The sequence below is a fragment of the Paroedura picta genome, chromosome 16, assembly GCF_049243985.1.
Source record: "Paroedura picta isolate Pp20150507F chromosome 16, Ppicta_v3.0, whole genome shotgun sequence".
Lineage (NCBI taxonomy): Eukaryota > Metazoa > Chordata > Lepidosauria > Squamata > Gekkonidae > Paroedura > Paroedura picta.
The window spans coordinates 1096526-1123125 of record NC_135384.1 but is presented as its reverse complement, the minus strand read 5'-3'; the positions used below and the strand labels follow the sequence as shown (position 1 = coordinate 1123125).

Sequence of the window (26600 nt, the reverse complement as noted above, 5' to 3'; positions counted from 1 at the left end):
AGGGGCGCGCCGGGAGGGCCGTTGCCAGCCCCAGGCCGGGGGGTTCCGGGAGGGTGGCCCCGGAGAGCGCGGTGGGGCTGTCCGTCTGCGGCAGGGGAAAGCCCGGGCCGGGTGGAGCCTCCACGTTCAAGGGCAGTCCGCTGCCCCCAGCTGAGCTCCCCGCCCTGCACAACGCTCCTGTGAGGCCTGCCCACCTGGCCGGCCAGGTATCCCCCCCGCCCCGCCCCGCCCCGCCCCCCCGCGGAAGGAGCGAGACGCACACGCGGAGCAGTCGGAGTCTGTTTATCAACCCTGCGAGGGCAAAACACGCCGTACAACCGCTGGAACTTCAAAGAAACAAAGCGTCAGACTTCGGTTAAAAAAAACACAATGCATGTCATTTTTTCAACAAATAAAGTGAAAAAAAGCAGCATAAATACAATTTAAAATATATATAAATCCAAGAGGCGGAAAGGGCGGGTAGATTTAAACCTGACGCCCCTTTCTGCCTCTTAACAAAAAAAAGTTCACATTTTTGGGGGGTTGGGGGTGAGGGCAACTGATGCAGGCATAAATAAATAAGGGGAGGGGGGGGGGAGACGGAATTGTCCAAGGGGGAAAGTCCAGAGTCTGAGGAGGAAAAGCAGTGAGGTGAGGTGGGCTGGAAGGCGGTGTGCTTCTGGTGGGGTGGGGAAGGGAGGGGGCAGTTTGATTATCAGAGCCTGGCCTTAGGGACAGAGATCCAATTCTGGTTCTGTTGACTTGCACACCTAGTTGCTTTCCTTTCCTCTTCCTACCCCCCCCCCGCAGGGGTCCGGGATTGTCCGAGCCCTTCTTGGAGAGGTGTGTAAAGGGTGCTAAAAGCCAGAGTTCCTCTCTGCCGCGGGTGCCAAATACACAAGGGCTTTCAACAGAGACAGACATGCACAGAAGGAAGGCAGAGTCACTCCCGACATCCCAAATCCCCCCCCCCCCGTGCCCCTGTGCTCTCTTCCAGGAGGGGTGACCGGAACCAACCCCTGCTCCGTCTGCCTGCCACGAGGTTCAGTCCAAAGCCCCCCAAATCTAAATTGTCTCAGCCTGCAATGCAGCACCAACCTCCCCACCCCCACCCACCCCTTCCTCCAAATTCTCTCCCAGCGGAGATAGGCAACTAGGCAGGAGGAAAGGAGATTCCACATCACAGACAACCCCCCCCCCCATGTTCCAGAAAGAGTTCCCACAGTCCAAAGTTCTGTCAAGTCTTTTTGTGGCACCAAAAGCCCCTCCCCTTTGACCCACCCCCAAGTCCCCCACACACCTTCATGCTCTTAAACACAAGGTTCAAGTCAACGGCCCACTCCCCCCCCCCCCAAAAAAAACCTTTAGCTTGTCTTGCTTTGTTTCTGTGCAAAAGAAAAAAAAGAGGGGAAGCAGTTGGGGGCCCTGGAAGGGGCTGCCCCCCCTCCCTGAACTCCCCCACTGAGTCTCTTGTGCCGGTCGGTCTTCGCTGTCAAACCCCTTGGGACTCGCAAACTCCGCCCCAGTCTGTGCATCAAAAGGCAGGCGCTGGGCTCCTTTGGCCAGAGCCAGCCCTCCCTGCGAGTTGTGGCATCGGATCGGGCCCCTCTCCCCGTGGACGGGGGGAGGGAGGGAGTCAGTCTCATTCCACGCGGATCAGCAGCCCGTACAGGACAGTCGCTCCCTTCTCCTTGGTGACCCACTCGATCTCGGCACTGCTGAAGCGTGGATCCAGCGGCTCCGGGACTACCAGGGTCTGGGGGCACACTTTGTAGGAGCCGGGGCGCACGCACACCTGGAAGGCCACCTGAGCCACGTGCTGTCGGTGCGACTTTGGGTCTTTAAATCTAGAGCACGGGAGGGAAAGAGAAAGGCTGGTCAGGAGGGCATGAAGGGGCAGCGCAGAGCAGAGACTGGGGGGCCACAAAAACTTTGGCATTCCGTGCTCTGGCCGGGGGGGGGGACAGATGGAGGGCAGCCCTTCCCCCCTGCACGCTCTTAACTCCTGGCAGTGATGGCAGGCCCTGTGCCACCCAAACAGTTGCCCGGGAGCCCTGGCAGGAGGAGCGGCTTTGCTTGGAGGCCAGGTGGGTGCTAAGTGCAGATCAGACCTTTCTGCCAAGGACCACGGAAGACCGTCCCAAGGAAAGCTCACTTCACGGCAACCTGAGTGCCCAATCAGCGAGCAAAAAAACACACCCAAATTCTTGATGGCCTCTCGGGAGCTACTGGACGCTTCCTTAACAGCGGTGAATGGAAAACTCTGGAGACTTTAGTGGGGAATCTAATGTGGCCACCCTCTGGCAACTGGGTCATTTCCGGTGAGCAAGCAGCTCACAGACACAGTTGTAGGAACCACGGCCACAGCGGCTGGGAGGCCAGGAGCCTCCCAGGATAGTCCCACGCACAGCAAAGCACGGATGCCGGCTGAGCGTTCAAATGGCTCATTTCAGGGAACAGGTAGCTCCGCCCTCCAGCCGGGCCCCACAAAACACCCCCTCCTGCCCCCCTCCTCCCACATGAGCTCTCCGGCCCTTCCTTAAGTTAAAGACCACAAGACCTTTCCCCCACCCCCGGCCCTTTCCCCATGACTGCGACTGGCCCAAAGAGCTGTTTCGCTCAGGTGGGCTTGCCAACTGGCCTGGAGAATGGATGAACAGAGATGCAATGGGACACTCTTTTGCAGGTGACTTTGCGTTAACTCCAGCCATGAAAGGCTTCTCCTGCCCATTTCTCCAGGCCTACTGGGAACCACTCCCTCAAGTTCTATAGAAACCCCCCCCCAGACACTTACTGCACTTTGGTGGCAAACGTCTCCAGCCCGGCGTAGCGCAGGGTGGGTGACAGCAGGACGCGCACGAGGTCCTCACGGCTGGGGGAGCTGTTCTCCTCTGCCTCGCGGTACCCTCCACTGCTGCCCCCGCTGCCTCCGCCCCCGCTGCCCTGCGGGTCTGCCTTCACCGGGCGGCAACTCAAGATGGACGCGCTCCCTGCAGAGCGGGAAAGAGACACGCAGCCGCGCTAGAAGGGGACGGGGAGTCGGGCCTGCCGCACGTCCCCTAAGCGGCAGGGGCTGATTCAAGGAGCAGGATCTCTGAGGAGAGGCAGCACCTCAGAGGCAAGGGGGTCCGGTCCCACCCTCTTACCTGGCACCAGCTCTCCTTGATCCAGCGTGCGGCGTATGGCCCCCACGCTTGTTCCGTGGTAGGCCATGTGCCATTTCTTCGAGGGACTGGCCACCTCCAGCCGGGGATTGATTCTGCAGCGACCGGGGAAAAGAAGGGAGAAAGGGACCCTGGGCGGGCGTGTACAAAGTCCTGCGCGGAACGGTCACCAAACATATTTGAGCCGTGAAGGCAAAAAGTCTTCTACCCGGGAGCAAAAGCATTTGCACTCATTTTGGTCTCGGGTCACAATTCTCCAGGATTTCTCCTTTCGAGCGACATTCCAATACGCGCCCCCGGCCCCCCCCCAAAAGAACCCTCACGCGTACGCCCACACCTATTCGTACCTGAGGCTGAAGCGGCACCAGCCGAAAGGCAGGGCGTAATCTCGAGGCGGCTCCCCCCGCTTGTAATAAGCTTCATCGCCCCGGAGCTTGTGGCAGGACTCACAATAGCAGAGGCTGTACTTGGGGTCTTCCACGAAATAAGCGTCTGGGGAGAGGGAGAAAGGGGGACCCCCACATTGAGGTAAGGTGGGAGAGGCCTCAGGCAGGGCTGGCATCCAGCAAAAAAATCCACATTCCCGCTTTTAACAATCCTGCTACTGGAGGCCCCCCCCCCCCCCGTTCAGCTCAAGGCAGGTGTGCGGAAGCTGAGGTGGGGGCTGGCCAGCCGGGGGTCGCTGCCACTCACCTGGCAGGAGGAGCAGGTCTTTGAAGCGAGCGCAGAGGGCGTGGTATTCACAGGCCTTCAGGGTGTTCAGGTCTACGGGGGGAGTCCAGCAGACGCTCTCCTTGATGCCTGGAGCACAGGAGGGGTGCGGTGGGGAGGGGGGTGCCAAGAATTAGCAGAGGGAGAGGAAGGGATGGCATGCCCCAGCTGGCCCATCGCCACGGCTGCCTTGGTTCCCGAGCCAAGAAGAAGGAAGAGGCTTGCCTGCTTGCCTGCCTCCCAAAGCCACCGGCCACCTTTGCTCGGGGTGGGGTCCCCAAGATGGCGCCCACAGGCCCCGTGGGATCCATCCACCTTCTTCCCCGCTACCTGCCAAGTGTCTGTGGACAGCGGAAGGGGCCAGGTGGGGCCGTGGCCCAGGAAGGCTTCTGAGTGGCCAACAGGGCATTGTGCTCATCTGGGTAACAAGCGGCCCCCACAGCCTGAGGGTCTTCACTGTGCGGCTGCAGGCCAGGTGCGGCAGGCGTTTTGAGGCTGCACCCGGAAGGCTGCGTCAGATTGCCCAAGGTGTCTGCCGGGGCACCGGCAGGAGGGCAAGGGGACATCCTGCGAGGCTATGGGCACCCTGGCTGGGGCCTGTGCGATCGGGAGCGGTCAGGAGGGCAAAGGTTGATGGGGACAGGAATATAAACGAGTGGCCAGTGCTGTGAAGCCAGGAACGTGGTCAGGAGGCCTTTGGCAGCACTGGGATTTGGCACGTCCGGCCAGCAGCCGTTGCTCTGCCGAGGCCTTTCTTTCCGAAGCAGCCCCCGGCCAAGCTGACGCCCAGAGTCCTGGCAGGGCTCCCACGAGCAGGAGGGGACGAGGAAGGGCGGCACGAAGGCATCCCAAGCGCCTACTCACCGTCCACCACGTCTGCCTTCTCCATGTCCCCCTGGCTGTGGGGATCGGCGCCTTCTGCTCCCACCGCAGGGGTGTCGTTTGTCACGATGGTCACCTGGGAAGGATACAGCAGTCAAGCAGCTCCATCTCTTTATAACCCTTGGACAGAACCAGCCTTACGCCGACCACCCTGGTTCTTTCCACCCGCACAGAAGATCCGGAGCAGCGAGGGGGGAAGGCTCTGACACGAGGGAAGCCTTGGCTCACCTGCTCGCACTGCCCGTAGAGGTCAATGAAGGCGTAGCAGGGGGCGGGGATGTCTTGCGCGGCCACGCCCCGGTCCATCCCGTTGACGTAGAGGTGGAGGCAGCCGCTGGCGTCCACCAGAAGGCCCAGGACTGTCCCTTCGGGGCAGGTGTCCAAGTTGGGACCGTAGTTCTCGACGATCTGCAGCAGGGGGGGGGGAGAGGGTGCGGCTGAGGGCTGTGACGGGAGAGGGGCTCTCTGCGTGGGCTCCAGACACGCCGCCCTCAAAAGCCCACTCTCTGGGCTGCTCCAGCGGCTCTTTCCTGGGCGAAACTCACAGGGCGCTTTCAGTACCGTTCAGAATTTATGGAGGAGTCAGAGCAAGCCCTGGGATGGGGAGGGCCCTGGGGACACTGAGTCCCCTCCAAGTCCTCCTTCAGTCCAGGGGAGACTTTAGGCCTGGCTCAGCAGCAGAGCAATGGCCCCGATGGACGCAAGGGGGAGAGGGGAGGGCTCTCCCAACACCTTCCCTCTGTTGACTCTGGCCCAGTTACTCCTCGCAGCCCGGCCTAGCTGTCAGGGGAAGCTGGAAGGAGAGGAGCGGCCACCCCCAGCTCATCGGAGGAAAGAGAGGGTCCAGGTTCTTTCCACGTTCTCCGCCTCCCCGAATGGAGACAGGCACCCCGAGAAGTGGGGGACATGGATCCACCAGAAAGGGGGCCATCAGCCAGAGCCGGCCTCACCTTGAGGGAGTTGTGGAAGACAGAGTCCCGCTGCAGGAGCCACGTGGAGCGCTTCAGGGAGCAGGCCGTGGCGGGGAAATTGAGCCGCTCGGGAGAGCTCCCGATGACCCCCAGGGAGAGCGAGGAAGTCCACTGTGGATTCAGGGAATCGATCTGGAACTGAGAGGCAACCAGAGGGGCAAGGGGCACCGTGAGTCCTCCTGGCACCGGAAGGGAAACACCCAGCATGCGCAGCCACCCCCCCCCCGTGTTCCTGCCCCCCCTTAAGCCAGAAGCACCTGCCTCCCCAACCGCAGCAGACCACCACATGCAAAGAGCAGATCTATCCGGGGCAGCGCAAAGGCGATGACTAGGATTTGGACGATTCAAAATCCCCTTCCCCTCGAGCTACGGAAGCTTGCTGGGTGTCCGCTTTGGGGAGAAAGGTGGGGTACAAGTGAAGGCAATTGTGCTCTGGAAGAGGAGAGCAGCAGGATGCCCCCTCGGGCCAGGAAGAGCCGGGAGCCCCACCGGCTGGGGGATGGTTGCCCGGAAGGCACAAGCCCTCGGCCACACCCACCTGGAAGAGCTGCTGAGGAGGGAGGGGCTGAGCCACCACCACGATGCCCTGGTTGTAGCTGGAGACACGGGTGGCTGTCAGGTTGCCGTTGGACAGCAGGATGTTCTTGCCGTGGTTCTCCAGGAACTGCATGGAGGACGTCACGGCAGGGACCTCGTTCTCACACTGTCAGAGAGGGAGGGAGGCAGGGAGGGAGAAGGAGGATGGGCTGGGAGGCCGGGCTCCATCTTTCTGGCCTGGCTCCATCTCTGGCTTCGTGCTTTCTCCAGACTTCCCCCAACACACCTCCTCAGTTCTCAGGGAAGGTTTTCACATCTTTATTTACTGATGAAAACGTTCGCCATCCGATCCCTCCTTTCCTGGAAGCCCCCCTCTCCCCCCGGGTTCTGACGGGGGCAGAGTGGGGATGGCCAGCTCCTCCCCCGCCCTCCCCAGTGACACTTACTGGCACGGCTTCCTCCTCCTCTTCCTCTTCGCTGAAGGGCTCCGAAGTCACCGAGGGCGGTTTGGTGCCGTCCGCCTCCTCCAGTGTGCTGGAGCTCACAATGGAGACCGACGTCACCCGGCCGTAGAGATCTAGCACCACGTAGACGTTCTGGAGGCAGAGAGGCCGATGGGAAGAGCTCCTTGGCCCAGACCGCCCCCCCCAGCCTCCCCTGGCTGCCCACGATTGTGCCCAGCCCCCCCCCCCTCGGCCCTCTGCTCTGCCTCCGTGGCATCTGGGGACCTGCTGCCGTCGCCTCCTTGGTACCTCAGCCTGTGCCCAGAGCTCCCAGGGGGAAGCAGGGCGCTACGGAAGCTAATGGGATCCACAACCTGGACCATCATGCTACACCAGGGTCTCCAACAGGGTGCCCGTGGGCACCTGCCAACACCTTTCCAGGCATTTTGTCCACTGTGGCTTCTGATTGGCCAGTGGAGATCTGATTGGCTGTGCAGATTTTTTTTTTAATATAGCTTTGGCAGTAGCTGCCACCACAGTACAAGGTTCCTTGCTCAGGGGCCCGGGGGAAGCCAGCGTCGCCTGCAGGCTCACCCAGATCAAGGCCCCTGCACCACGTGTCCGTGGGAAGATCTCAGCCCCCGGGGGAAGAGGGCTGGATCCGCCCCTCACCTTAGCCACCCCGGTCGCCGCAGGGCCCATGTCCTCCCCATCGATCAAGACGTGCATGGTGTCATCCGTGCAGCGCTTCACGCCTATGCGGCTCCCCACCTGGAGGAAGAGCCAGCGTCAGGGCAGGGCCGGACGCCATCCGGCTTGTCCCAGCCCTGGCTGCCCCCTCTGGGCCTCCCCAGCCCCCCTTGGCCCTGCTCTCTTTCACTCATTGCCCAAAGAAGGGCGGTTCAGAGGGGAGCCCTGCTGGTCCCAGAGCACCGTGGGGAAGCTTTTCGGGGCTACAGTGCTGACTCTCGAAAGCTCGACCCCCGAGTCTGTGGTTGGTCCCTATGGGGCTCCTTGGCACAGCTCCAGCCCACCCCCCACAGGCTCCCAGCACCTTGAAGAGAGGCAGGTGTTCCCTGCGTGACCCACTGCAGCTATTCACATCCCAGCTGAGATTCAAAGCGGCTTTGGACGCCACTCTCCTTCCCTCCCTCCCTCCTCACCACATCCCTGTTGGGTAGGCCAGGGTGAGAGTCTCTGCCAGGCCCACGGCCAGTCAGAGAGCTTCCAGGGCAGAACTGGGGACTCAAGCCCGGGTTTGCAGAGGGTCCTAAGACCTCCGCTCGGTCTCCTACTCCAGGCTGGTTTGTTCCGCGTTCAGCAGGCAGAGCGTATGTTGGGCTCCTCCTGCCCAGAGAGAAACGGCATATCGGGAAGGCCCATCTCTTTGCGCTGGGGCTTCCGGGCAGGGGCTGCCCAGCCTCTCCTCCCGTGCCCTGCTGCAAACCTACAGCGGTCTGCCTCTCCGGCGGTCACACTCACCCCGAGGCGCTCCAGCGAGCACCCGTAGTTCTGCTTCTGCAGAATGCCGTTGCGCCGCACCTCCGTGCCCGTCACCAGCCAGGTCACCTTGGAGCGGAGCTCGAGGACGCTGGAGGGCAGCCCGGTGACTGCGTAAGGGGCGTCCAGCGGCAGGAAGGTGGTCAGCCCCACGTGGACCGAGCCACACCACTTCTCGTCCAGCTCATCAATTTTCACCTAGAGGGAGGGAAGGAGGGAGGGTGAATGCTCACGGCCATGGGTCAGGGTCTCTGTGGGGTGCGTTGTTTTTCCCAGCGGGGGCACCATGTCAATGGCCGGCCCACCCCCTCCCCCGCCCTCCCTGGAGACCACCAGGGACTTCACTGTCCATCAGGTCCCGACTAGGACGATTCTATTCACTACAGCTTTGAACTGCGGCTTTGATCTCATCGCTGTTGGGATGCATTTTTCTCGTTTGGATTTTTAAAAAGTGTCTCTGTTCGCGTTCCATGCTGCAGACTCTGTCCACCCTCAGCTGCTTCCCCCTTTGATCCAAGGCGTTTTTATGGGCAGGGGAACAAGCGGCAGTGAATCGCTTTGCCTGGAACGTGTTTTCAGATTTTAATTGCATGCATTTAGGATTTTTATATTTTACTTGTATATATTTAGTTTTATACGGCATTTTGTTATGAAGGAGTCCACCCCACAAATCTCAGGGGATGGGGCGGGAAATAAGCATGAGCACGATAAACAAAACAGATGGGATGTTTCAGCCAGGCCTGGGTAGCCCGAGCGAGCCAGTTTTCATCTAGATCTGGGAAGCTCAGACCCCCATCACAACCCCCAGAGGAACATCCCTTGGTTCGGAAACCATAAATGGGCTGCTGTAAATCGGTAATGGCCTGAGAGCCCCTCCCACCACCGTTTACGTGTTGCTTTGCACTTCTGTTGTTTGCCCCGCCCTACTCCCCACCTTGGCTTCGTGAAGGTTCTGGAATGAGGGGGACAGACCCCCTGACACAGACCGGCAGACCCCCTCACCCCTCCAAGCAGGAGCCCCCTCGCTATTCCCTGGTGCTCCACTCAGCGCCCCCCTTCCCCACGGGCGCCCTCACCTCAAACACCTCCTCCGTCTTCAGCTCTTTCATGCTAAAGACGATGCCGTGACTGTAGCCGGCCACGCGGACCGCCCGGCACCCGTCCTCCTGGAAGGCCACGTTCTTGCCGCAGCTGCCGTGGAAGCGGTGGGCCACCCCGGGCACTGGAAGGGAAGAGAGACGTCGCGGGTCAGCTCCCGCCACAGGGCCTGGCAGCCGGGAAAGCCTGACCCGTCTCTTCCCCTTGGCGGAACCACGAGACATGAGGAGCACATGGCCTCCCTGTGCACACCTGCCCCCGGCTCAGGGACTCCCACCTGGCGAGTGGATGGGGAAGGATTTCTCCGTGATGTTGCTGGTGGACAGGCTATTGTCCATGGGTCCGGTGGCGCTGGTGATGGACACCTGGACACACTGGCCGTACAAATCTATCACAGCGTAGACTTCTGCATTGGGCGGTGGGGGGAAAAGGCGATAGGTCTCCGTTAGCACAAGAGGCAGGAGATCAGCAGCCAAGAGTGGGGTGGGGTGGGGGGTCCCTGCAGTCTTCCTCCCTTCCCTCAGAATCAACACAGTCGCCGGTGCAGAAACTCAGCAGTGCTGATCCCCGCCCCCCCCCCCGAATGCGTCTTTAAAACTATAACTTATGTATTTAGGCCCATGATCTACAGTCCACCTTCCTCACAGAGACTTAAGGTCGGGTACCCAGGGGGAGTCAGTAGCATCAATGAAATGGGCCGTTCAACAAGCCAGCGCATTAGGTTTGCATACGGCTGGAACCACCAGAGGGACGGAAGAGGGACGGCGGCCCTCCCACCAGCCAATTAAACAAGGCAAAAGTTCTGTCATGGGGTCCTGCATGCCACCTTGTCTCCAGGCCCTAATCCTTTCTCCAAGCATGTTTGTGCCCCGTTGTGCCCAGGGCACCCCTGCCCCCTGTGCAGAGTGGGCTACCCAGCTCAGCATTCGGTTCCCTATTCGGAGGGGCCCCTCGACTGCTCAAGGGACTGCATGCAGGGGGCACGGTGAGAAGAACCCCTTCTCTGCCGACAGCGCCAGCCGCCCCACATTCCCCGTGCTGAACTCGGGGGGGGGGGGATCCCTTTCTGTTTCTCCTGCAACTGATATCGTAGCAAAGAGATTCTCCTGAGAATCTCAAGACCCAAGGCAGGTTTTGTTCCTCCTGCATGCTTTAAAAAAAATAAAGGTCTTGAGTCAATTTCCTCCAGACCAGGCTGGATTCTGGAGATTTTTGGAGGGGATCATTTAGGCATGAAATTGGGTTCCCTGTGGGTGGGCAGGTAGCTGTGAGCCCCTGCATTGTGCAGGGAGTTGATGACCCTGGAGGCCCCTTCCAACTCTAGCCTCTCCCCAGGGGGATTCCAAGTCCCTGACATAACAGAAGAAGAGCCCTGCTGGGTCAGACCACTGAGGGCCTGCCTAGTCTCACACAGGGGACAACCAGTTCCTCCGGAGGGCCAACAACAGGGCAAGTGGCTGTTCCTTGGAAGCTGCCTCCTGGGATTCAGCTAGTAGCCACTGATAGGCCTGGCTTCCATGAAGCTACCCAATCCCCATTTAAAGCCACCTGCGCCTGTGGCCATCACTACATCCTCTGGCAGCAAATTCCACACTTTGATCACTTGTCACAAAAAGAAGTATTTTCTTTTGCCCGTCCTGAATTTGCCTCTCTGCAAGACCCCGGATTCTGGGAGAGGAAGAGAAAACTCGAGGTCACTGCTGGGCAGAATTCTATAAACCACTGGGGCCTCCCAATTCACAGGACAATATTTAGCTTCTTGGATGCTGTTCTTTCCCAGCACATCGCTGCTAACATTGGGTGCAGTCCGAAAAACATAAGAGCCGTTCTGTGCGCACGCACGCAAGCTTCTACGCCTGTCACGGTCCTCACCCTTCCCTGGAGGAAGCCCCGAACAGGCCACACCCTGGTCGACACCGTTGATGAAGTAGTGCAAGTCGCCCTTGGCTGTTCGCATCATGCCGATGCGTGACCCTGTGGTCAGCGAGTCCAAGTCGCAGCCGTAATTGTTGCGCATGGTGTTGCCGTCTTGCATGATGGCCGTGCCGCTGGCAGGGAGGGAAGGAGATGCAAGAGTAAGCAGCCGGCCTCTGAGCACAGAGCTGCAAGCTGGCCTCCTGCAGCCCTCTCCTGAGGCCTCCTGGGCTGAAAAGGATAACGACACGTCCGTACACAAAGGGCCTCCAGTCATATTCTCAGTGCCCAATGCTGCAGCAGTGACTCTGCCGCCATCTGGCTTTCACTCTGTGCCTCCTGAGTGGCCCTTGGCCCACCACAGCCCATTTCCTGCGGGGAACAGATTCCTTGAAGGCTCCAGACCTTTTCCAGACCCCCAGGAAAAGCCAGTGGCCTTGCTTTCTCTGTGATATGCTAGTTCTCTACAGGCGGGGAATTCGTTGTGGACATAGGAGGCAGCCCTTAATGACAGCCCCCCTCCTCCCCGGCATTCATTCATTTTTATTTACTGTTTTATTTATATACCGCCAACTCTTGGCCCGGCCGGTTCATGGCGGTTTACATTAAAAACAGCAACATTAAAACAAGCCCCACACAATTTCCCAAAATACAATTTACAATTTAAAATGACCCACAACAGCTTGAAGGCGGTAAGCATTTTCCCCCTACTCCACCATAACCCTGTGCCTCCACTCTCCCGTTCCCAGTTTAAGGCCCAGTGGTTGACCAGGGCCCTGCAAGGGAGCCTCTGAGATAGTAAGAAGTCTTCGAGCTGCATCTTGTGGCTCATGGCACCTCGAAGACCACCAACATTTAATTTGGGGCACCAGCTCTTGTGTGCCCACACAGAACAGGGGCACCCTTAAGTCCAACCGCTTAATTCTATGTGGGGAGGACAAAGTGAGCTGAAGTTTGATAACCCCGTGGGGTGGGGAGGCTCTCCCATAAGCCCCCCCCCCCCCCAGGTTTCTAAGGCAAGTCCTTTGGCTGTTCCTCGGCTGATGGAGCCTGGTTTATTTCAAATCCCCGGCCACGTCCTCACCTCAGCATCCAGGTGTCGTAGTCGATGTCTGTCATGGTGTTGGGGAACTCCAGGTCCTCGGGACGGATGGCGGTGACTCCTACCGGGGGGAAGAAAGGGGATGAGGAAGGAGAAGGAGAAGGAGAGCTGGGCTTTTGCACCCTGCTTTTTGCTACCCAACGTGAATGATAATTGCCTTCCCTTCCTCTCCCCACAACAGACACCCAGAGAGGGAGGGGAGGCCAAGAAAGCCCCAACAAACCACCCTGCATCTCCCCAACTCACCTGCTTCAATAGAGCCCGACCAGCGATCAACCATCTTCTGAATTGCGATTTCAAACAATTCCCCATCTCGGAGCGGCCTGCGGGGAAATCAGAAGCCGGGGAGAGAAGATGAGCGAATGAAGTGCTTTCTGGGATCGGGCCAAGAAAAGTTCTGCTCCCACAGTGGCCAGCTCCTGCTGAACACGTGCACAAGTTTCCACTCCTCACACTCAAAGAGCTCCAAGCTGTTCACACCGACAAATCCCAACGTGACTCCGTCAGTCCCCTGAGGTCTCCCTGCATTGCTCAGAGGGGGGCTTCCCCGCCCTCCCTGTCCACGTGGAAAGGCTCCTCAGTTTCACCACTGTGGCCTCTAATCAGCTGAGAGATCTGAACGAGGCTCAACCCAACGGATGGGCAGCCCTGTACCCAATCAAGGGCCTGATGGATGCTGGTTAGCACCAGTGGCGTTCCCTCCAGCACCAGAGAGAGACCCAGCGAGCAGCAGGCTCCCTCCGTTTCAACGGTGCCACTCTCTGCATCTCTCTCCCAGCAGCCTGTGGCTCATCGTGAACTGCACTTTGCTCGCAACAGTCAAGAGTGTCCGACTTAGCAGAGCCCCTGACTGGCCTTAGTCTCAGCTAGAATATCCTTTTCCGCCTGCCCCCCCCTTTCAGCCTCAGAACCCACACCCACCAGGAAGAAGGGCAGCTCACAGATCTTTAAATACCAACCATAACAGTTGCAAAGAGATTTATGACTCTCAAAAGCTCGTCACTCTGTGACCCCTTTATTGCCCTGAATAAAGAGTCTGACTCTTTATTCGGCTTCCCCACCTCCCAGGTTCTCTGGCTACCCTGCTCCTCGGCAGAGGAGACGGCTACTCTTAGGGTCAGCAGCACAGGGAGTGGGGGGGGCAGGGGGGCCCGGGTGTCGTCCCGGCTGCTCGCTGACCGGCTTGAGATGACGATGGCGTCGTTGAATTCGCTTCGGCAGTTCTGGCGCAGGGCTGTGCGGCCCCCGTTGGTGATGACGGCGTTGTTGCCGTGGAGGTGGTGGAAGCGCAGGTCGCTCCCCGAAGCGACGGACGAGGGGCTGCTGGGAGACAGCTGGTTGTTCCCTTCCGAGAGGTCGTCCGGAAGAGGGAGGAGATCTGCGGAGGAAGAGGCGCACATCACAGACGGCTCCCGCACCTCGCCCCAAATGCCACCCCCCTGTGGGCCGGCGAAGAGCCGTCTAAGGCTGGCTTTTGCTACCGGAGCTCGGATTAGAATGAAGCAGGCTTCCCACTCCCCCGCAGCCCAGGGCAGTCAGAGGCAGGAGGGTCTGCTGGGCCTGGCAGCGACTCTCCAGGCAGAGGCCTCTCCTACTGGGCCCCCTTAACTGGGGGTGCTGGGACTGAACCTGGGCCCTTCTGCATGCCAAGCGGAAGCTCTGCTCCTGAGCCGCCATCTCTCCTCACCTGTGTCATCAGCTATGGTCGCCTGGGCCGCTTGCCCGTACAGGTCCACCACGGCGTAGATGTTTGGTGGGACGTTCCACGCTGCAGGACCCTGAGCCACCCCGTTGACGAAGAAGTGCAGCGTCCCGTCCTCTTTGCGCACGACACCCACTGTGTCACCTGCCTGAGGAAGCAGAGAGGCCTCCGTGAGGAGGCAGGGAGAAGCGCGCCTGCGGTATCCGGGCGGAGAACGTCTCCTGCAGATTACACCGGAGTAGACACCACCCCGAACCTCATTTGGCTGCCCTCTCTTGCACTCGCCTTGAGGCGGTCCAGGTTGTGGCCGTATTCATCCAGGATGGTTGTTCCGTTGTGCATCACCCCGTTCCCCGTCATCATCCAGGTGCCTGCAGGAGATCAGCCAAAAAGCAGGGCAAGAGTCAGCTGGAGCAAAGAGCGGGGGAGGCCTGGGCAGAGGCAGGTGGGGATCTTGAAGAGGGCAGGGAAGAAGGTCTAGAGGGGGCAGTGATGTGGGGAGAAAAGACGCTGGAAATCACAACATAAAACAGCTTGTTTTGAATTTACAACCACCTCCCATGTGCCGTTTTCAAACAAAGACAAAAGCAGGATTTCAGTCGGTCCCTCAGATCCCTAGACGGGGTCAGCATATACCTATAAGCATTTCAACAATGGGCTGGGATGGAACCAAGAAAAGGGTCTGCCCAGGCAAAAGGAAGATGGAGGCATCTTGGGGGAATCATCATATTTGGCAGCAGCATCGTGATCCGAAAATAAAACACGGACCATTTCCAGCCTGTCAGAGAAGCCCTTCTGCATGGCCCTAAGGCCACACAGCAGCAACTGGGGTACGACCACATCAGAGACCACACAACAAAGACCTGCCCCCAGGAAGCCAATCTGAGGAGGGGTCTCACCTGACCGCAAGTTAGTCATGGTGGAAGGCAGCTGCAGGTATGTGGGGTTGTGGGTGGTGACGCCGATCTCAATGGAACCTGCCCACTTATCCACCATCTTGTCAATGCGCACCTGGAACACCTCCCCGTTGCGCAGCGGCCGGTTGCTCAAGACCACGCCATGGTTGAAATCATCTGTGGCGCTGACCAAGGAGAGGCACAAGGGCTCCGTTACGGGAGGTTCCCACAGGGACCCATCAAAACAGAGTGGCCCTCAGGGCTGCAGTGCCCAGGTGCTAGGGACCGCTAAGGCCGCGATGAAGGGCACACAGGCCCTCTAACTAGCAAGGATCAGACAGAAGGAGCTAAAACCCTCAGTGTCACCCTCCTCGCCAGCCTCCCCCCCCCCCCCCGGGACAAACTCCAGAAATTAATTGTTCATGTCACATTGGAGCGACGCTCTGCTTTGGGGGCAGAATCCTATGGTTGGAAGATAATTCTACCATAGAACTTTTTGCCCAAAAGCCAGAACGTTGCCACTGATGTCACTTCCGGGTGATGTCAGCATGTTTTGGCCCCCCTCCCCAGTCCTGGAAAGTGCCCCCCATCCCCTGCCGGCAGCTCTGGGAGACCTGGGAATGCTCACAGGGCCCCGGAAGGTGACTAGGGTGCCTACTGTGGCCGCAGGGCGGTCCTTCCCTCGTTGATGATGGCGGCCTTCTGCCCGCAGTTTGGGTGGAAAAGCAGCCGCTCTGGCTCGGGCTCGTTCCCGGCGTCGATGGCGCGGCGTCCCACGTCTGGGGACAGGGCCCTCATGATGGCGTTGTTACGCCGGAGCCGGTCGCTGTGGTTATGATTGTGCACAATGGTGACCTTCACAGCCATTCCGTAGAGGTCCACCACGCCATACACCACCAGGGGAGTCAGGTTGGTGGCCACGCCTGGAAGAGAGGGGTCGGGGCAGGCAATTAGTCGCCCCTGCCACGGGGCAGAGAAACACCCGCAGGGCACAAAAGTCTGCAGACGGCGATCCTCTTCCAAGCGAGGTTTGTTAATGGCTCCTGGCTCACATCATGACCGTCTTTCATCATGAGGAACACAACTGGGTCTCATGAGAACACCAGAAGGGTCCAGCTGGATCAGACCAGTGAGGGCCACCAAGCCCAGCATCCTGTCTCAGGGGCCAACCACCAGGGGCTGACCACCGGAGGGCCTTCCACAGGGCACAGATGTCACGGCTTCCAAAGTTGCCTCCTGGCACTGGCATTCAGAGGTTTACTGTCTCTGAACATGGAGGTTCTCTTGGGTCACCACAGCGAGTGGCCACTGACAGACCTTTCTAGGAAGCTACCAAACCACCTTGTAAAGCTCTCTGTGCCTGTGGCCATCACTACATCCTCTGGCAGTGGATTCCCCCTTGGAATCCTCTGTTGAGGAAACGGCCAGCTGCAGTGGGTCTCTTCCCAACGCCATGCTGTCACAAGAGCTGTCGATCCAAACTGATCCTTACGAGGCCAAGTCCTCCGTGCTCTGCTCCACACCATTAAAATCTCCTCCTCCTCGCCTGCCCGCCCGCAAATCCCTGATCAATGTAAAAGCCACATTTCTCAACTGCACCGACCTTGATCGATTCCATTGATGTAAAAATGGAGGGCGTTGTTGGACTTCCGGGTCAGGCCAATATGGTCTCCTTCCTGCGGAAGCAGAGAGGAAGTGTGAGCAGAATTCTGGGGAAACAAGAAAGGGAGAAGGGCCCCGTTCTGGGGTGGATGGTGGTCGGGGTGGAGCGGCACACGCAGGCAGGGGAGGCGTGCTCACCTGCAGCTCGTCCAAGCTGAACTCGCAGTACTCCCTCCGCGTCCCCTTGCCGTTGGTCAGGATGCCGCAGCCGCTCATCATGATGGTGCCTTGGGCAGAGAACACAGACGGGGTCGAGGTGGCTGCCAGAGGAAGCGGAGCTTGTGGCCTCCTGCGGCAGCCCTCCCCCGTCCCCGCAGCGCATTCCGGCTGTCTCCCTGCCCTCCCCCGGTAGGCAGGTGCATTACCTGAGCGCAAGTTTGTCATGGTGGCCGGGTACTCCAGGTTGTTGGGATTGTGCGTGGTCACGCCGATTTCGATAGACCCCGACCATTTATCCACCAGCTTGTCGATTCGGATCTGGAAGAGGAGACCAAGGATCTGTATCCTGCCGCTTCAAATACAGGTCGGGCCCCACCCAGCAGCCAACCTGGGAATCAGCTCACGCTGATTTTGTTCCCAGACGCTGGCCTCCCTCCAGGTGCAATGGAGGACCATCCACCCTCAGCTCTGCTGAGAGGGAAAGAGCCGGCAAAGAGGCACAGACTCAATTCCTGGTGAGAGAACACCAGCTCAGCAGTCAGCCTCCGCTTCAGGTTAGGGTGGGGCCATGTGGGTGCCAGGAGCCACCAGCTCAGTCTCAGAAAGGCAGTCCACGCAGCAAGGAGCCTTGCTCACGAGGCAAAAGGGGAACCTGAACAAAGACCTGGTTTCACTTCGGAGCACAGTCCAGTGTGGGGTGGGACTTCCAAGGGTTAGAACTGGGGAGGTCTAGGTTCAAATCCCACCCAGCCACAAGCCTCATGGTATGACCTCAGCCCCATCGTTCCTTCCACCAGACCAGACTGACCCAAGATTAACACAGTGGTGGGAGAGCCATGCAAGATACTCCGTGGAGGAAGAGCGTGACGCCTGGGTCATGGACCAGGTTACGATCCTCATGGGCAGGGGTAGTCACCCTGTGGTCCTCCAGATGTTCATGGACTACAATTCCCATGAGCCCCTGCCAGCAAACACTGGCAGGGGCTCATGGGAATTGTAGTCCATGAACATCTGGAGGACCACAGGTTGACTAGCCCTGCTCATGGATACCCGAGGAGCCACAGCGCAGCCCCGTGAACCCCCTTCAACTGCCAGTTTAAGCGAGAAGCAGCAGCTGTCTGAGCATGTGCAAAGTTCCCCTCCTCCTGCCAAATGGTAACCTACTGCCACACACCTGATGCCATCCCCACCCAGCCAGGCATCCTGCACGCATCGCAATCTATGCGGCAAACAGGTTGCTCGACTTCCACGCCTGGTGCTGAAAGCCGGTCATTCATAAATATTTTATATTACGCTTTAAGTAAGTCAGAGAGAGCTGGAACAAGACAGGGTGGCTAGTGATGCAGCCCGTCCTTGTAGGGAGGAACAGGAGGGCAGCCAAAGAGGCTCCGGACGCTCTCGTGACCCCAGGGAAATTTGGACCGACACGCTCAAAACACAAAAGAGGAGCCTGGGCTGCGGGACTGCCGAGGGGGGGTGGGCGGGGGGAGGACGACAATATGCCCGTTTCCCACTCACCTCAAACATCTCGTTGTCGCGCAGCGGCCGGTTGGTCATGACGACACCGTTGTTGAACTCGTCCAGGGGCCGGCGCCGCTCCGCCGTCTTGTGGTTGTTGCTGAGCTTGATGAGGGTCCCGCACTTCTCGTGGAAGAGGAGGGCGTCGTTGGAGGTCATGGGCGGGGCTCCGCAAGGGGCGGAGTCCGAGGGGGGGCTGCCCAGGCTGACGTTCAACAGGTTCCCGTTGTAGGCCGACAAGATGGCATTGCTCACTACCTCGGACAGCTCCATGCTGGAAAAGCCTGCGGGGAGGAAGGCCGGGGGGAAAGACTGCTGGAAAGGCACAGAAGTGCTTGGCGCCCCTCGTGATGCTCGGCGGCCCGCGAGATTCAAGTCCAGTAGCATCTGACAGACCTCCAAAATTCTGGGGGGTACCAACTGTCAAGAGTCACATCTCCCTGTGCCAGCCATCTAAAGCTCATACACCCCAACTCTTGGCTGGTGTCCAAGATGCCCGAGGACGCCAATCCAGCGGTTCCACTGCAGGTCACCATGGCTGCCCTCGGAAACTCCCAAGAGGATTTCACGTTTCAGCTACTTTTTGCCCTGTCACGTGATGGGATCAGGCTCACCAGCAGCCTCACATGTGTGCAGCATCACCCTGGTCTCTCCATGGCGGGAGGGGGGGAACGGGGCAAGAAGGAGCACTTACCGTTCTCCGACTCCAGGCTGTTGGGAAACGTATCAGGCCGGTTCTGGTTGCAAGGGAGGTCCAGCACTGCAGAGCAAAGGCAGGGGAGGAAGACGCAAGGAACCTGTCAAGACTGTCAGGCAGGTTCACCAATCCCTCAGCCCAGTCTGACAGGTCCCTCCTCCACAAGGGCAACCTTCCAAGGGCGGGTTGCCTGCCTGTCCCACCCCACAGCAGATCCAGTGATCAGGCTGACACCGCAGGGCACTCCTGTGAGGACATGGCCTGGATGGCTTTGCAGCATCCCCGAACACCCCCCTTCTGTCAGGCGCCGAGGAAAGGGGGAGACACTCCCTCTCCCCAAGGTCAAGCAGAGGAAGCAGGAGGCTTCCTGCCCCAAAGCAGAGAGGGGGAATCTCTGGAAGTGAAAAGCCACATGGGAAAAAAACAGGATTCTTTCGTTTAATAACTGATTTAATAACACACAGAGCATCATTTAGCAACTTAGCGCAGAAAATAACACTGACGGTCTTCTTATTGGAACCCAGCGGTATACACGTCTCTGTTTTCTCTAAGAAAAATTGTAATTATGCTCCTTAGTTGAGAAAGGGCTGCAAACTGCTCCATCCTCTGCCACAAGTATCTTAACGTTTGCCGTCATCGTCCTGATGGCCGTGGTGCCACCTACTCCCTGGGGCAGCCCTTCTTAGTCAACCCTTAAGAGCAAGAAGAGTGTGGTCCCAATGAGGTACCTGCCCACCCCACCCATTTCTCTTGCTGCCACAAAAACGTACCTTCATCGTGAGGCCCCCCTTCCTCTGCCTCCTCCGCGTTGCTCGGCACCACTGTGATCTGGGTGCACTTCCCATACAGATCAACGACCGCCCAGACACGTTGGGGGATGCCAGTGGCTGCCACACCACAGTCCTGCCCGTTGACCCAGAGCCGCAGCTCCCCGTTGGCCGTGCGCTGGATGCCCACCCGATCGCCCTCGCCCAGCTGGTCCAGGTCTTGCCCGTACTCCTCCAAGATGGAGCGCCCATCCCGCAGCACCGAGCAGCCGGAGATGATCCAGGAGCCTCCCTTCAGGCCTGTGGCACTGCTGGGGAAGTCCAGGAGGTTGGGGTCCAAGGCTGTCACCCCAATCTCAATAGAGCCACTCCAGGAATTCACCTGTGGGGAAAGGGCACCACGGTTCAGCAGAAAGGCACCGACATGGCGAAAAGTTAAAATAGTCTCTTTCTTGTTAATTGCAAAGTTTCAGGCTTGGAAATGCCGCCTCCTGACCCCAAAACCTTCTGAAGGTGGTGGTAGTAACTGATCGACTAGTACTCCCCATGGGAGAGGGGTACTGATTACTTCCCATCTTCCTGGGCTGACCTCTGGAAGCAGAGAAAAGCAGAGTGCTGGTCCATAAAATGCAGCCCTCCAACATGGAATGGTCCCCCCTCCTCTTTGACAGCCTGCTTGGCGTAGAGGTTCTTATTCACCATTATTAGATTTCCAAACCACCCTCCCGAGACCGGGTTTGATTTCCCAGCCTCCTCCCCAGACAGCCAGCTGGGTGACCTTAGGGTGGTTCCAGTTCTCCTGGAGCTGCCCTAACAGGACAGTTCTCTTAGAGCTCTCTCAGCCACCCACCTCCCTCACCAGGTACCCGTTGCGGGGAAAAGAAGAGAAGGGGATTGGAAGCTGCTTCGAGACTCCTTCGAGTGGTGCAAAGCGGGGTACAGAAACCAACTCTCCCAGTCCCCCAGTTCTCCCAGAGCCCCCCCCCGTTCTGTCGGGGCTCTCCCGCCCACCCGGCCTGCCTGCCTACCTTCCTGTCGATGCGGACGGTGAAGGGCGCGGCGGGGCCGAGGGGCTCCCGGCTGAGGACCAGCCCGTGGTTGAACTCCTGGCCGGGCTGCGACCGCGCCGCGCTCCGCCCGCCCCGCGACAGCGTCACCAGGCGGCCCGCGCGGGGGTGCAGCAGAGGCCCGGCCGGAGGGACCCCCCCCGAGCCGCCCCCCGAGCCCCCCGGCCCGCCCAGCATCCCGCCCGCCCGCCCGCCCTGGCCCGGCCCCACAGCGCCGCGCGCGACCCCGCACGACGCCCCACCGCCGCGCTTGACGGCAGCGGCCGCGCTTGACGGCGGGCGGGCGGGCAGGCGGGGGCCCAAGCCACCCCCCGGGCGGGAGGAGGGCGGGAGGCGCGCCTGGCTGTGCGCGCGGCGGCGGGTGGGGGAGGCGCCGGCCGCTTCTATGTCTGCCTCGGCTGGCTCGTGAAAGCGGCGAGAAGCCCCCGGGGCGCCTGGCCCGGAGCAAGCATGGCGGCGCCCAGCCCGGCTGCCGTACAGCCGCGTCATCGAGGGGCGCCGGGCGCGAGGGGCGAGGGGCGGGGCGGGAGCATGCTGGGGCTGCTGGCGGCGGGGCGCGCCGAGGGGCTCCTCCTCGTGCGGGGTGAGGAAGGGGGGCAGCCTCAGCCCACGACTCCAGGCCCCGGCGGGAGGCTGGCAGCCCCAGAGGCCCTGAGGGTCACCCGCCTCAAGGGGCCGCGAGGAGAGCCTCCAGGCTAAGGGGCAGTCAGTCCACCTCTGGGAGGCAGCCTCAGGAGAGCAGCGTGCATCGCTGGTCAGATCCAGGAGGGCAGTTTGAGTCGTAGTTCTCAGTAGCCGCCTTGGCATTCCGTGGCATTTAGTAGCTGCCTTGGGCTGCACATTTGGGAGAGGGCTGTCAAATATGGGAAATGGGAACAGGCGGTCAGGGAGGAATGCAAAGGATGCAGTCCTAAGAGCACTTTCCCGGGAGTAAGCCCCTTTGAACAAAATGAGACTTCTCTCACAGTGGACCTGCTTCGGTTTGCTCCCATAGTGGGAGGGAAGAGGCACCAGAGGCTGGAAGATGCAGGAAGACCTCCAAGGGGAGGGGGTGGAAGAGCCCAGGGCAGGCAGAGGGCATTAGAGGTTCAGGGGAAGGCAGGGCTTGGGTGTGTAGGAGGGAGGGGTGGTTTGCTGTCTCATCTCTTCTCCCACCCTGACAGACTCAGTCAGCTGCGAAGGCCGGACCTTGCTCAAGAGCTTTGTGGCTGCCTCAGCGCACAGGTAGGTGGGAACAATGAGCCTTCGGGGAATCCTGCATGGAGTCAGACCTGCCCCTGGCACAGCCCCCAAGGCCAGCCCTGACCCTGGTTAGTTTGGCCTGGGGAGTCTGCTGGGTTATCTCCTGGCTCACTGGATGATGCTTGAGGAGACAGAAAAGGGGGGGGGGGGATTTAGCCACTGGTTCGTGCTTCCTTTTTAACCTTTTTCCTTTGCAAATGATACTTGGGTACTCCAAACCTGTGGTTTTCCAGTTCTGAGGACACCTGGTGTTCCCCTCATCCTGCAAGCAAATCTGGGTTGAGGCAACTTTGCCCCTGTGTCTCTCCCTCCCCAGGTGGACTGAAAGCCTTCCTGCCTCCCCCTCAGTATCCTTAATCTCTTTCTGCCCTTTCCCTATTGGACTGCCCCACATATCCCTTCTCTCTCCTTCTGTCCTTTCCTTAGGGGGGAATCTGTTCATGTTCTTGGCTTCGACATCCCAGAGGAAGAATTCAAGGCAGGATTCTCCACCACAGTGACCTCCAAGTGAGTTTTTCTCCCTCCTGCCCATTTTGAAAGCATCCATGCCAGTCCTTTGACTGCCCACACCAGCCCGTTTCTGTACCTCTGCCGGTGTGGTCTTTTAGACTAATTCGGGCAGTGAAAAGCAGGGTATAAAACCCAACTCTTTGTCTTTTTCACCTAATGTTGCCTCCTGGCAATGGGATTCAGCTGACTGCTTCTAGTTGTGGAGGTTTCCTTTAGTCACCTGGGCTAGTTGGCACTTCTTCTCCATGAGTCTGACTAGGCTCTCATGTCCCATCTGGGTTGTTGCTCATAGTCATAAAAGCAATATTATCTCAGGCTGCTGCACCATGATTTATTTGTGGATCCCCTTGGCTGGATCGGGCAGGGCAGCGGCTGGACCCTGGAGGACTTTGCAACCTCGGAACTGGTGGCACGGCTGACGGCAGCGGCACAGGGGCCCTCCACGGTTGTGCTGGACTCACTCAGCTGGCTGCTCCTTCGCCTGCCGTTTCCACTTGTCTGCCAGGTCCTGGCACAGCTGCCCAGGAGGGCAAAAATAGCAGGTGAGATCCAGAGGGGCAGTGGACAATCCAAATTCAAATCTCTAAACTTGCCACGGAAGCAACTTGGGTCATCTTGTACTTTCTCCTGTTTCCAGACTTGCTGGAGGGAGTAATAATATATGTCTCAATGCCAGGGTCATGGAGGATGGCGGGTTCTGGCCTTTGGGCCTTTGCAATGAGCCTTCTGGGGCATTCGTTTAGATGAGGAGGGCCTTGGTTTAGACAAGGAGGGCCTCGGTTCCATTTTGGGAGAGCTGTCCACGGGTTGCTGGGCCACCCAAATCCAGTTGGGCTTGTGCAGAGGGAATGGCCACCCAGGAACAGAGCTGAAAGGCAGTTCCTAACGCTTCTCTCCTTGGCAGGACTGAAAATCACTCAGATTGTGGCCCTCCTTCATGAGGATCTGCACTCTCAGGGCCAGCTGGAGGCCCTCCACGCCTTGGCCCACGTCGTGGTGAAAGTGCTGCCCACTCCGGAGGCCGTGCCGGGAGGGGATGGAGCTGCCCGAGTCGCTGTCACGCTGCACAAGAAGCGGGGCGGCAAAGTGGTGCAGAAGGTGAGGGCTGTGATGTGGCGTGAGCCGAGGGAGGGGGAGCAGGCCAGGACACCACTGTCTGTGGCAGCCACGTGAGGAGGGTGTGGTGCAGGGACTTGGTGCATGCCTGCCTGTGAGTGGCCCATGCTGCCGCCAACTGAGCCCCACTATAGGCTCTGCCTGGGCCTGGCTACTTCTGATGGGGGACCAGGAGGGGGAGTGGATATCTTGACTGGGTTAACAGATTGCTTCGAACTGGCCTCCCTCACAGCTGTCTGGAAGGTCTGCCGTCGCAAGGGATAGTTTTGAACCCAGGCCAGGCTCCCTGCTGGACCGGTTTACCATCGTAGGGCTCATGGTTCAATCCAGGCCGTGGGGGGTCTGTTTCCACTCGTGTAGCAACACCATCGAGACCCAGCAGGGATCGCTTGGGAGTAGCGGTGACTCTTCCAAATGCCTGGACAAGGCCTCAGTGCCCCAGAGGCAGAGTGAGGAAATTAGAACGCTTTCCCTAAATTGCTGGGCATGGAAGGCAGCAAGGAAGTGGCAGTTCAACACCCCTCAACATCAGAAGAGCCCTGCCAGATCAGACCAGTGAGGGTGCGTCCCATCCAGCATCTCACACACTGGCCAAGAGGCCAGAGAGGGCCAAGGCCTTCCCTTGAGGTTGCTCCTGGCACTGGGAATCCAGAGCTGACTGCCTCTGCAGGTGGAGGTTCCCTTGAGTCACCAGGGCTAGTTGCCACTGACAGACCCGTCCTCCCTGACCCCTGGCCTCATCCCGTTTTAAAGCTGCCTGTGTCTGTGACTGTCACTGGAGCTCTCCAGTGGGTGTCACATGAGCTGTCCCGGAGGGGATTTGGAGAGGTCATGAAGTGAGGGGTTCTGGCTCCCTCCTTATCCCCTCTCCCCCTCCCTCCTTCAGAAGGAATACTTCACGGTGCTCCCAAACTGGGACCTCAAATGCCTCGGTGAGGTGCCGGAGGATGGCCGTTCTGGAGAGGAGGATGCTCAAGCCCCAGCGACAGTACGTGCCCTCCCCCTCTCAAAGGGGCTGCCCCACCTCTGTATGCATGCAGGTGCCTCGGCTGGCACGGAGGGTGGATGGTGGAGTTGACAGGGGGGGGGACAGGCACCTTGTCACAGGTTGGGCGGCTCCGTCCCTTTCCCCCATCCGAGGCTCGGCTCCAGCCTCCTTGCTGCCTTTCTCTCTGGACTCTTGCAGGCAGACCCAGCCGCCCATCTGACCTTTAACCTGCGCCTCTCAGAGGCTGAACGCCGGGCAAAGGAGGCGGTGCCCCTCCCGTATCAGTTCAGTGAGGAGAAGTGAGTACCTCAAGCCCCACTCTCTCCCCCCCCCCTTGCTCAGATTCCTCTCCGGAGCCCTTTGTCTGCCTCCTGCTGCTTTCCTTTCCGTCATTCTGTGTGGAAACCTTGGCCCTTTTCAGCCTGCCCTTCCTTTCTCGAGCTCTCCTGTACCTGGTTCAGGTAACCCTCATCATGACGCTGCTTAAATGGCCTCCTCCTGGCCTAGCTGAGGACTGACTTCCCCCACCCCTTTACAGTGTTCCTCTTTTCCCTCCCATTGCCTCTCGGCTTATGGTGGAGCCTCTAACTTCCTTTCTCCCCGTTCAGGAAATCATCTCTGTTGCAGACCTCATCTAGCCTGGGAAAGATCTACTATGAGCCAGATGCTGCTGATGACTTTGATGACGAAGATCCCGATGATGACCTGGATGTCTGAGAGGGATCAGCTGGCGGGGGGGGGGGGGCAGGGGCACTCCCAGCTGGTCTGTCCCTCTTTTCCGAAGCATTGCTGCAGACCAGTCGGCAGGACCTGGATGCTTTCTGGGCAGGGCCTCCTGGGCCTCAGCGCCAGCATGTCAGCTTTGTTCGGACTGTCTCAGAACAGAAAGAAAGAACCAGCCAACTACCTGAGATCAGAGGCCCTGACATCGATTAGGACACCTTGAATGGCCTGGAAGTGTGTCCCCCAACAAATCTGTTCAGTACACACAGATGAACAATCGAGCAGCTGCACCGCCTCCTTCTGACACCCCCAAGCGAGCACTCGGTTAGTTTGGCCAGAGAATGGGCCCGGACAGATACATTCCTCCCCATAAAGGCCTGACTGGAGGTGGGACAGAGAAAGAAAGGCTGTTGGTATGTGCGTATATGCGTGTGTGTGTGTGTGTGTGTGTGTGTGTGGGATCTTCCTTTATCCAGCTTTACCCTGAACATTCTGTTCTCAGATCCCGCTTGTGGGTAAGGATTGGATTTTGGCCCAATGTATCAGGCTGATTAATTTCCTTTCATTCCACCTCATTTGTCTGTTCTTAATAAACTCAGTTTGATCTATTCTTGTATCGTTCCTTGTAATCTGATAGAAATGTTTCACTAATATGGCAGGATATATATTTTTGTAAAACTGTAACAATTTTTTATAAAACATATTATTTATATCATTAGGCCCTGGTATTTTACCGTTCTTGAGTTCCTTAAGCACCATGTTTGTTTCTGCCTTTGTGATAATGTTTAGCCAAGTATTCTTGTTGAATAATTGACAACTTTCTCTTAGATACCAAGTCCAAAGAACTGCATACTTTCTGGACTCTGGGTAGTTTGGCCACAGTCATTCATATTTACATTTATAGCCCTCCACTCCTACTTAGTGGCCCATGGCGGGTAACAACGTCCGCCATAACTGCCAACAATCCTAAAACCCCACCCTCGAGGGTGACACAACCCCATCTTCCAGGAGAGCACCCCTCGGTGGCTGATGACCTCTGGACAGCACAGAGAGGTACTTAGAACTGTCTAAATTCTCCAGCTGGGTTATAGTCTGTGCTGTTGGGACTAGGACTGTAGAAAAGGAAGAAGCAGCTAGTATCACTAGATCAGAAGAGTAGAAAGATTAATATCAGGTATTTAGGGGGCAAACTTGGAAGGCAGAATGGAAACTAGAATCAAACCTCTGGATAAAAAAGAATGGATAAAAGAAT

At 58.7% G+C, this 26600-nt stretch overlaps 2 protein-coding genes across 3 annotated transcripts; one reads left to right on the top strand and one right to left on the bottom strand.

Annotated features, from left to right (window-relative positions):
• Positions 1–267: 267 nt before the first annotated feature.
• NEURL4 (neuralized E3 ubiquitin protein ligase 4) lies at positions 268–21258 on the bottom strand. The gene is made up of 29 exons (XM_077314481.1): positions 20731–21258; positions 19706–20084; positions 18933–18998; positions 18239–18522; positions 16927–17038; positions 16700–16788; positions 16503–16575; positions 15558–15822; positions 14903–15084; positions 14289–14374; positions 13989–14151; positions 13481–13679; positions 12548–12624; positions 12284–12362; positions 11158–11333; positions 9563–9691; positions 9264–9409; positions 8170–8385; positions 7360–7458; positions 6691–6840; positions 6246–6410; positions 5687–5845; positions 4965–5144; positions 4719–4812; positions 3837–3944; positions 3491–3635; positions 3126–3238; positions 2774–2969; positions 268–1826 (listed from the first exon to the last, which is right to left on the bottom strand). Exons 1-29 carry the CDS (start codon positions 21256–21258, stop codon positions 1622–1624), a joined length of 4863 nt encoding a protein of 1620 aa, XP_077170596.1. The 3' UTR covers positions 268–1621.
• ELP5 (elongator acetyltransferase complex subunit 5) lies at positions 21192–25956 on the top strand. Of its 2 annotated transcripts, none has more exons than XM_077314473.1 (8): positions 21192–21352; positions 21933–21993; positions 22438–22518; positions 22837–23063; positions 23426–23619; positions 24527–24625; positions 24824–24924; positions 25234–25956. In XM_077314473.1, exons 1-8 carry the CDS (start codon positions 21220–21222, stop codon positions 25340–25342), a joined length of 1005 nt encoding a protein of 334 aa, XP_077170588.1. In that variant the 5' UTR covers positions 21192–21219; the 3' UTR covers positions 25343–25956. The 2 variants fall into 2 exon arrangements, with proteins under 2 accessions (XP_077170588.1, XP_077170587.1); XM_077314472.1 differs by having other exon boundaries at positions 21205–21352; positions 24524–24625.
• Positions 25957–26600: the final 644 nt, after the last annotated feature.